At 42.9% G+C, this 11,319-nt stretch overlaps 1 protein-coding gene across 2 annotated transcripts; it reads right to left on the bottom strand.

Annotated features, from left to right (window-relative positions):
- Window positions 1-350: 350 nt before the first annotated feature.
- LOC105565854 lies at window positions 351-11,233 on the bottom strand. 2 transcript variants are annotated; one of them, XM_012019391.1, is made up of 12 exons: window positions 10,889-11,233; window positions 10,076-10,300; window positions 9,646-9,843; window positions 9,131-9,256; window positions 4,620-8,413; window positions 4,216-4,453; window positions 3,819-3,996; window positions 3,310-3,501; window positions 2,405-2,941; window positions 2,101-2,334; window positions 1,283-1,806; window positions 351-1,090 (listed from the first exon to the last, which is right to left on the bottom strand). In XM_012019391.1, the coding sequence occupies exons 2-12, from the start codon at window positions 10,267-10,269 to the stop codon at window positions 559-561; spliced, it is 6,747 nt and encodes a 2,248-aa protein (XP_011874781.1). In that variant the 5' UTR covers window positions 10,270-10,300; window positions 10,889-11,233; the 3' UTR covers window positions 351-558. The 2 variants fall into 2 exon arrangements, with proteins under 2 accessions (XP_011874781.1, XP_011874782.1); XM_012019392.1 differs by lacking the exon at window positions 9,646-9,843 and having other exon boundaries at window positions 10,889-11,232.
- Between the last annotated feature and the right edge of the window lie 86 nt (window positions 11,234-11,319).

Below are 11,319 nucleotides of genomic sequence, written 5' to 3' on the forward strand. Positions count from 1 at the left end.
CTAATATAAATGCAGCTCAAGTATATTGTTCAACGGTAATTTCAAGCTCTTTTAAATTAAAATTACATCTCGCTATCTTACATATAATACGATTCCTCTGGAATTATCACGTTCGCAGTTACTAGCGATAGTCCCCCATTAATCATGATTTATTATGTGTATTAATGCATTGTCGACGAGTTTTTTTATTTATTAAGTATACGAGACAAATGGAAACGTATAAAGTGCATTGACGTACACAAATTGTAAAACATTTACGATACAATCACGAATGTTAAAGTGACGATAATAATTTCAGGCATGCTAAAAAGAAAAGGACAATTATTGTATATTTATATGAAACTCTTATGTATTAATATATGTATGGAGATGCAAAATTATTTTAATGATATTAATAACATTAAAATCTAACTTTACTTGTATGATATGATTACAAGCCATCTCGTGATGAAAGAATCCTTGCCTGCTGATAAAAGCGTAGTACCATTAATGGACAAAAATCAATATCGCGTCGACAATGCATATCCTGTCGATAGAATTATTCAGCCATTAATAACATTAAGTGTTAATTTGCGATGTTTTGATATCCACTTTTTTAAGTATCGTAGGTTCATCTTTGAGGAACGTGCCAGATCTCGAACCTACTGTGGGTTGCCTCTGTGCCTCCACATTATAGCACTTTTTAATCTTGTCGTCAGCTTTACTACTGACAATTCTCCTGCCAGCGGTCACCGATTTGTTCATCCTACTGCCAATGCTAGACTTCGGGGAGGATTTCTTGCTGGGGCTATCAGAGGTCTGCGAATTTTGGGTTTCCTTTCTCTCTCTCCTCGTGTTGAGAGAAACGTTTGTCTGCACGACCTGTCGCGCCCTGAAGGGGGCTACTGTATTTACCGGTTTACTGGGAACGTCCGGCGTCCTTGCAGCATCTAATAAGTTTCTACGTAAACTCGGCGAACCATGGTATGTGTTACTGATAGCAGCGGCTCTACTGCGACTGGCGGCAGTAGAACTTTCCAATGATCTCAGAGGCCTCTTAGTGATCGCCAATGGGCTCCTCTGCTGTGTTGGTGGCGAGCTCTTTTTCATCCTGCCATTTACAGATTGACAAGTCTAATTACTGATGTAGGAAAAATCAAGTAATCAAATATAATTTTTAAAAATCAAATGCAATAATGTGAAATAAAATAGTTGGTATAGATTCCTAGCAAATCGGTTTTTCAAATCGATTACAGAAATTATAAACGGATATGTATTAAATATGTATTAAATTCCATCTCACCTGTCATAAGTTTGCGTTTTGTTCGCTTTTGCTAAAGTAGGCGACAATTTATTGGATACGTTAGATTTTGGAGTCGTCGTTATCTCCGTCATAAGACTGTCGGTGGACATGGATGTATCCATTTTGTTGACTTTCTTTTTGACGGTAACCGGCTTACTCTTGGTTTCCAAAGAGTCCACCGATAAACCTATCTCGGCGCTTTTCTGTTTAAAGGAAGGAGATTCGGGTCTGGTAATTGCGCAGCTTTTGCTGATCAAATCTGGTTTTTTAGCGCCAGTTCGACCCGCGTTCGCCTCCGTCAAGCTGTCCGACGAGAGAGCTTTTACATCTTTCCTGACTGGTAGTTTTATCTTGGACATTGGTTTTTTATCTGTCGCGCGTTTCATCGCCGGGCTGGAAGTACGTGACGAATCAGACGAGGAAATCATAATTTTCCGCCGTTGTTGCACGAACTTGTCGTGATGCATGGGCACGTTTTCCTTTGGAACAACTTTGTTTCTTTGTTCCAAATATCTTGATTTCACCTACGAATTTATTATATTGATGACCTTATCGTAATTTTAATAATAAACCTAATTAATTGAAGTTAGTTTTTGCGGTAAAAATGTTGAGGTACCGAGTCTTTTTTATTTTATTTCGAATTTTAATTGTAAAGATGGGCTAAATTCTGATAAATAATTCCTTTCGTACACATTGCAATTCTAAACTATGGAAAATTTTGATTAATAATGATTCTTTTCGATACATTATACGATAATTCACATATGTAAAGCTGCGACGAAAGATTGTCTTAATATCTTTAAAAATCTCAAATGTACCTCTATCTTATTAGGCCATGATTTTGGCCTAACGGGTTCAGAGGTAACTTGTTTATCCTCCTGCATTTTACGCTCGAGCGGATCTGTTTTTGGCTTACATAAAACTTTCTTGGTTTGCTTGGCTGATGGCACCTGTTTTAAAGTTTTGTCATTATGCTCTGATATCGCCATTTTCACCCGTTTTAAATCTAAGCTGCGACTTATCGTCGACCGATTTGGCGGCACACGAGGTTCCTTTAATGTACAGAATGATTTTATTAGAAAAGGTAATGTGGATTTTAAAGATGATAAAGAAGATACTTGCCTTTAGGAAGTTTGTATGCTTGGAGAGACGTTTCGAAGTCTCGTGAGGCAAGATCACGAGACAAGCTAGCTCCTGTATTCTCCTGCGAAGTTCCAGATCCATTTTCAACCATGTGGTGGTTCTCGCGGCACGTGCGGCATCGCGCACCAAGCACTTTTCCACACAGCCTTGAAGTTTGTGCAGAAAGTCAATAAACAGCGGTCCCCACTTGATCTTACCCTGAAAATCATCCGTCTGCGACGCGAGAAGCATTTTGTTCAATCTCGAATAACTTTTGCACGCTTGTTCAGGCTGCAACTGTTCGACGGCTGCTAGAAAGTGATCTTCTAAGCGGCTGATGTTCCATGTTAACTCGCGGCCAAGAGATTGGAAATTATCGCTTCCCAAGACAGCTGCGAAATTTTCCGACAGGAATTTTACAGATGTCTCTAACAGATTTGATACCATCCGAAACACCGGCTCTGCCCATCGCACATTCGGTAAGGTTGCCAACAGTTTATCGCAATCTATCATGGTTTGTAGCACGTTGTCGGTAGACTGCAATTGTATGAAGAAAAAAAGATTTATATCACTCAATGAAACATTACAAAATTTCGTAAAGAATAATTTAACGCCGATAATTGATTAACCAATGTAGAAAATTGCTTGACGAGGACCCTGGCTGAGGTAATAATTTTCGCAATAAATTTCTTTAATTAGAATTTGCCAGCCTTGGGTCGTCAAGCAATTTTCTACATGGATTGCAAAATTTATTCATCTGTACTAAAACTGATTTATAATTTCCAAATTACAGTGTTGTCACAATAAAAATATCAACCATGTCTTATGGAACGAAACCTTCAACTCGGTTCGTACATAACTACATCGTGATTAAGTAACATTATCACATTTTTTGATGTACGTACCATGTGCACTATATGCTGATGATAACATTTTTCCATAAGTTCTCTCGGGAGAGTCGCAAATGCCTTGCACGGCCATATTCGTACAAAGTGCTTCGTAGTCCATCTGAGTGACTTTCGATACACTTCATCCAGGCCGTACGCCGCTGCCAACGGCATACATTCCAACACTCCGACGGCACATATTTGGCAAGGCTAAAAAGTAACAAAGTCTCTTATAAGCAACAGCAATTAGATATAGCAGTTTGAAAAACATACGAAAGGCCAAATAGATTAACAAAATTAGATGTGACATGAATTTAGAATTCCTGACCTTCCAATGCAACAAAATTATCAATCTACATGCTTCTAACACTAATTGTAAGAGATCCGCTTTGAATGTTGAATGAATTAGAAAGCATCGGTCACAGTCAATTATACTTTTTTTTTATAAGTACTGCACACTATTGATATTGTTAGCTCTTTGTTAGAAAATTGAGACAGAAATACATTTTCGAAATTAATATATCTACCTTGTGAAACAGGTGGCAATATTTAAGCTTAAGCGTGTATCCTATGACTTCTTTAAGACCTTCCAAACACAACATATCTGCTAACGTCGCTAATTCAACGATACTTATAGAATCTGGTATATTACTTTCTCCACTATAGATATGACATAATGCAAAATGAACTGCATTATAAGAATACCTAAAATAGAGATATTAACAGATTCGTGATGTTAAAATTATTAATATCAAAATATAAAATACATTCAATGATATTATTACGTGTCTTATAAAAGCATATGTTTCAAGTATCAAATATGTTAACACTACCAGGTATAGAGAGAACAAATCCCTCTGTCGCAAATTATAGATACAACTTTCTAGGGCATGCTATTATACATATTTATGTGTTGATGCGCACCCTTGTAGAGAAATAACATTGCCTGCATTTTCGATCCATCCGCCGCTCAAAATTGCGGCAAAATATTGGCAACGAGAACTTAATATACATTTATGCGCTCTTATATGCCGACCAGCTACGTCTATCGTAACGTCAGGATTGATTTCTTCCAGGAACATCCTTAATAAATCCTCACCCAGTCTATTATATGGCTTTGCACCAGCTATGCTTGAGGTTTCAGTTTCTTCCGTGCTGCCTTCTGTAATAAGTAACTTTGTTTTTCAAGGAAACGTTATTTTATCAATTTTAAGTCGAAATTGTTATCACTTTACATAATACAAAGATGAAAATTATATACGTGTGCTGAAATAATTTTGCTATACTGTCGTTTACACCAAGTTTACAAATTCCAAAACGGTACGTACCCGCTCCGGAACGTCCCATACTGCTCTGCATGCTGCTGAGATCAGATTCGGAGATAATCCCTTCTGCTTCGCAATCACCGGTCAAATCCTCCAGCGGTGACTTCTGTTTGGATGGGAGCGACGTGCTCATAACAGAAGCGAGCTTCCTAGAGACCGGTTTAACTGGGCCGCTGTTCCTCGTCACTGCCAGCTTGCTCTCTATCCACGATGTTTCCGGGATACTGCTGCTCATCCGATACGTGCTTCTGTCAGCTTTCACCGTCAACACATCCGACGCGTGATTAGCCGTCGGCGTTTTATCTAAATCCGACAGACGTACAAAACTGGAAGTACTTGTTTTGTGCGAATCGGAATGCAAATTCTTGAAGCCGCGACCGGACACCTTGCCGGCTTTCTTTGACAAACGACATTCGTACGACTGATGTGCGTCGTTATATCCCGGCTCCTTCAATTCGCACTCAATCTTCTTGATAGTTTCACTCAATGACTTGCGAGTTTCCGATATCTTACTGCTGTTTCCCGTGGCAATTAGTTGCGATCTATCGTTAACACCCGAATTCAACACGTCGGTCAATTCGTAATAGTGGTTGTCGCTGTCCGGGGAAGGTCCGCTGCCGCTGCTGATGTCGAACGTTTCACTTTTGCGAGTGTGACCTTCCGTGCTCTCCGTACATGTCTTTTCCCAAGCGGAGGTCTCCGAGAACTCGTCCTCGTACGCTCTCGTCTCGTTAGCCTCCAAGTCCTCCAATTGACCGGGAGTCATTTCTTTGTACTCGCGGTGATTCACGTTGACGCGCAGCTGTTCATTCTCGATCTCCACGTGAGAGTTCGGCGGAGTGTCCCTTACATCAAACTCGAATACATCCTCGGACGATGTGTCCATATTGTTGGAGTTATGCTCACGCTCCTGTAGTGTCTTGAAATTTTTATGATTGTAAGAGTCCGCCTTAGCCGCGTCGCTCAACGAGTGACTGGACGAGCTCGTCTTCGCTTGGAGTTGCTTGGTAATGCCGCGACTGTCCATCGACACGCTGTGCGCACGTTTGTGCTCCCTTCTAAACATAAGTTCTTTCGCCACGCAGCCGTTACTATTATTTACCGATTGTGTCTTGTCCACGTTCCAGGAGTGTCGCTGGAACGTTGGCCGTGAAGTAGATAGCGTCCGTCTTCTCACTACAGGAGAATCGGACTCTATGAACATAAAGACGCTAGGCTTCGTTTTTTCCTTCTTTTGTTCTTGGCTCACCGGCTGATTATCTCCCGCGGCGCTGCTGCTGTTATCTATCGAGCTACTGTCGTCCGTCTTATTTATGTTATCTGCTAATTTATTCGGTATCGTTGAAAAGCTTCGCCTGTGCCTCGTCGGAGCGGCAACGTCTGCACGCGTATCATTCAGATCGATAAACATCGAGAAGATGTTCTTCTTTTCTCCTTCGCTCGAAATGTCGTTTCTCATGCTTGTGCTCTGCCTTTCGGATGGCTTGACTCTACCACCGTTACTCTTGTCAGATATATCTACGTAAAATTCACAATAAGGCTTGCCGCTGCCGTTACCGTCGCGTTCCTTCCTCTCGAGTGGGCGATCACATTTGATGGGTTCAACATCAACTTTCATATCTTTTGTATCCTTCACATCCTTCACATCCTTCAGATCGACAAAGAAGCCTAAACCGTGCTTTTCATGACTCAAGCCTGACTTTTGCATGGATCTTTTCATGCTCTCGGAGGTGGAGAAGCTTTGCGACATGCTCCGTGAGTTGCTTCGAGCCTTGGGTTCCTCTTTATTACAATCACTCATGTCAACCACCCAGGCAGTCATGGAGGAAGACATTTTGGAGGACTTGACTTTCATTTCAGGCTTGTTCATAATCACCGAGCCGCCCGATACGATCGGTGTGGATTCCGTCTTGCGCCGCACGGTCGGACTGTCCGTAGGTTTCGAATAATCCGAGGTGCTAACACCGCCAGAAATAATCGGAGTGGCTTCGTCTCGCTTACAGGTTCTCTTTACAGGCTCCGCTCGGTTACCTTTCTCCAAGATGGAATCCAAGGTAACCGGTAGGCTGCTACTGCAATGATTCAACGTATCGTCCGAGCCACAGTCCATGCCGCAATCCACGATAGATTTGTCGCTGGCACTCTTGATAACCGGGTAAACCGCGCAAGACTTGCTGAGACCGGATTGTACATAATTCGCTTGCGCTTGCGTTTGATTTATCTCGTATTCATGACCGTCCAATGAATAGGACACCGGATGCTGTGTATTAATGGAGCTCTGTATATCGGGTGTAAACGTGATCGACGGCTCAATAATTGGAATCGGATTAACTACGGAATCGGAAGGTGCGTGGCAAATGGAGTCTCCGTCTACGCGATGTCCGGAGTATTGTGGAATGGCGCTTTGAAAAACGAGGCTACCTTGCCTGCGTTCATACTCTTGTCTCAAAACGGATAACTTCTCGTCGTTAGAGTCAAGCTCGAACGTGTTTCTTCTGATGAGCGATGGTCGCCTGTCCTCCCCGCTTGTCTCACCCGCCGCGTCTTTCTCGCTTCTCTTCCCTGCTGTCTTCGTTGCCTCGGCACTGCTCGGCGTTTCCGTTTTTTCATCTCGGTTGTTCAACTTGGTATTGTTGTCGGGACACGGGGAAGGATGCGCGCTCTCCCCACTGTCCGCCTCTTTGATCTCCACGGCCAACGACTCCTTCTCCGTCGGCTTGCTCGTCTCTATCTTCTCCTCCGAGGAGACAGCTGGAGAATCTACTCGTTTTATTTTGCGCGACTCTGGAAATGGCTGCAAGTATTCGGTGAGTTTGAGCTCCCGTTCAAGTTCCGCCACTCGCTCGTGGCCCGTTTGCAGGGGCAGCGCCTTGAGCGGCGTAAACTTGTACGATTGTTCCTCCACGGCGTTGTTCGATTTGTTCGCCGTGTAATCTGTATAATTTGAGGAAAACGTCAGGTATGGTAGTGACGTACCACCGTCACTACCATACTGATTCCTCGCTACATTCGTGGACACGATGTCCACCTCGTCATTCAAGGTGGACGCATCGATGAAGTAATAACCGCTCGCGCAGGAGTTGTTACGGCCAGTCGCGTTAGTAAGACGAGACTGGTCGGATTCTCGGCTCGCTTCAGCTTTGCTCGTCGCGCTTTCCACGAGCGATTCTTCGGCGTCGGGCTGCGTTTTCCATTCCAATTTGCACTTTGTGGAAGTTTCTTCATGATCGTCACTCGTCGAAGGGATGGGCTCGATAAATTCGAAAGATTCGTTTTCATCGCTGCCGCAATCCGACTCGTAGAATGGCTCATTTAACATCCGACTTTCGTACTGGAAGATCTCGTCGGCATTCAGTTTCGCTTCCTGGACGTTGTCCGACGACGTTGTGTTTGTGGGCTGATGTTCCGTCTCCAGGGACGAGGAGTACGTTACGCTATGATCGTTCGACACAGATTGGGTCGCGCTCCTTCCACGACAACTGTCGTCGTTGAGCGACTCGCAGTGTTCGTCGTACAACAAAAATGTCTTACAATCGCTCTTGTTGCGAACCCGCTCGGCGCGTATCCGATCCGAGTCGTCATCGTTAGCGGAAGTGTACTCCGCCGCCTGCGTCACCTCCAGGTCCGTGCTCGAATTCTCTGACGTATTGTCGTGCGGACTTATCGAACCTGTCTCCAAACCGGAATCGGCCATTTCTGATGCAACAGGGCTCGCGCTCGCTACAGCATAATCCTTTACGTCCTTCACGTCCGTACGTCCCAGATCACAGTTCAACGTCAGACATTTCTCGTATTTCCTGTGGACAATACCAATCTATGAAACGCGGCATAATGGGAAAACGGAGGAGTCTAATTAGTCAAACACTAGAATTATCAGCCTCTAAAATCAAGATTATAACGTTTTGTTTATTCACGAACAAAAGAAGGATTGAGGCCAATATATTTACGAGCAATAAGACAATTAATAGAATAATAGTTCCATAAAATCCATTGCCATATGTCGGCGATGAACAATGTTTTTGTGTTTAAATAAAACAGATTACAAGTAACATTTTATATCTCACACGTGCGTCGATCATACTCGTATGTACACTCTATGTATTAACATTATTGGACCTATTATTATAGGAAAAACACGCTGAAGATGACTAAGTAAAGTCGAAACGTCGTCCGTCGGTTAATCCAATTTAATTTTATTCATTTTCATTTGTAAAAGGAAAACGTGCGTTACTTTACACAAGGAAAACGTACGTCACTTACATTTTAATTATCTATCTTTAAGAATCATGCGTTATTATACACGCCTTCCATACGTCGATTTACCATAATTGTTTTAATTAAACACAAAAACATTGTTCATCGCCGACACATGACAATGGATTTTATGGAATTATTATTCTATTAAACGTTTTATTGCTCGCAAATATATTGGCCTTAATCCTTCTTTTATTCTTGATATTCATCAACGACGAGCTTGTACTTAACTCTTAGTTTTATTTATTATTCAAGCTCACCTGTTGTCGGTGCGAGATACATTGGTATCAAATTCATCTAAAGACTGACACTTGTAATTTGTATTCAAAATTATTTTTACCAACAACTGCTCTTCTCGAGTGAAGTCGAGATTACTGTAGAGAAGCCTGCAATTGATAAACAAGTATGTAATATTAATATTACGACGGAGATGGCTAAGTTTAGCATTGCATGCTCAACGAGTTAAAAGAGGCACAGGTTACATGCGTGATAACTTCATACTTTTAATTACAATTAAATTATAACCACACGCGCATAAAATGTGCAAGATCTATGCGCGAGATCCATTTCAAAAGACCGTTCGCTTTTTCTTCTCAATAGAAAATATGGCGACAATGCACACGCATTTGTTCTCGTCTTACTTGAAATAAGTGGGAATGTAATTTACGTTTAAAGAAGAAGCAAGCATGCATAAACAAATGTGAATAGCGGAGACGTCTCTTCTCAACTGTACTCTTTCTATATACAGTAAGCAATCAACACGGCGGTGAAATACCTTACGAAACCTTCAATCCGATGGAAAAGTCCGGCTTTATCGAGAATGCAATGGATCGTTTTGTTAGTGTAAACGAAATAAGGCTTGAGAACTTGGTACAAGCGTGGCGATCTTGTTTTAACAACGCACTCGTTTATACGTATTACTTTGTAACCATGTACTATGTTAAGATCACAGTGTAAGGAATCCGTAAATATTCTACAATAAAAGACCATCCTTGAGTCTCCGTCCCCTCGAGAGACAGCGCGACCACACAGAGGGATACAAGAGGCAAAATTGTGCAAAGGGGATCAATTGAATTAAAGTGGCGCGTGTATACATATCGAACAATTGGAGACTACACGACGCTTCTGGACACATGATATTTTGCGCTGGGATATACACGGTGTGTTACAATTTGTTAAAACGGAAGAGGCAGGCGTTCGCTCACCTCAGAATACTGTCTTGCAATAGGCTGATATTTTTGACAGCGGTGCGACGTTGCTCCGCACCTTGCCGCTTCGTGAATTCATTACTCGAGCAAGACTCGGGCGTTCTGGAGGAGCGAAGACTACTGTGGCACAGCCACCGGTGCGTCTTGTCTAAGTTTCCATTTGGCTCGCTGCTGTTCTCGCCTCCAGCCATGAGGCATATTTACTGTTTCATACTTGTCTACCTGCAAAACGTACGGTGGTATACTTGATGTTTGCGTGTGCGTTTGCGTGCGTGTACATATACTTTATACTGCAAAACGCCGTTGGAAAATTTTGTACTTTGGTGCTCACGATCGGAACATTTCTCTACATTTACAAGAGTTTCCGTGTAATCTAACAATTTAAAAGAGAATCGTTAAAATATGATATTTGGAACTGCGTCTTGTCAACGAGGCGTTTAATTCTCTCGATTGGGCATAAACATAAAGGATACCGGGGGACAAAGTTGTGCGAGATCGAGCGAGAAAAACGCGAGAGAATCGGTTCTGCTCTTAAAACAATTCCCTCCGCTACTTGGTCGCTCGCGGGTGGTGGAAAAACGAATTTCACTGTTCCGCACCGCGGCGAGGGATAATAAATTTCGATAATGTCCAGCGCAACGTTCTCGTCACGTTCCCCGCGATGACATACGAATAAACCGTCAAGAACGGCGGAAGAAAAGACGACGCGCGTTGGCGACCGACGCCGCAGGGGGCGAACGTAAGCTTCGAAATAAATGGGATATTTTCTCCGCGTGAATAATTTATTGATCGCCCGTACACGTTACGTACCTCGCATATTTCGATCCACCGGCACGTCGGTTCGTATCGTTCGTCATTATTGCGCCCGACCGCCCGTGTCGGTCGGCTCGCACAACATTATTACAGCGAGCTGTCGCGGTGCCTCCGCATTTGTGTCACCACGGCCGCGATCGCGTCCTCGTCTTGACGAGACGAATTGATTCGTAAATTTGTTGTCCCGAAAATGCGAGTCTCCTACTCTCCAATGCTACTCTCCTCTCGCGATTGCGCGATTATTCGCGACAATGCGCGACGGGACAACTGGCGACAACTGTCGGCCGTTGGATGTAACCCGCGACTCTCGCTACGCAACATAGGCCGGTACTCACAGTCGATTCTTATTTCAAAATCATCTTAAGGGGATGCTGGAGTGATTCTGCACTTTGCATTGCCTTTCCTTTAACCACTTAAAAAAGCTGTTC

Source organism: Vollenhovia emeryi, unplaced genomic scaffold, assembly GCF_000949405.1.
Source record: "Vollenhovia emeryi isolate VEMERY1.0 unplaced genomic scaffold, V.emery_V1.0 DF939148.1, whole genome shotgun sequence".
Lineage (NCBI taxonomy): Eukaryota > Metazoa > Arthropoda > Insecta > Hymenoptera > Formicidae > Vollenhovia > Vollenhovia emeryi.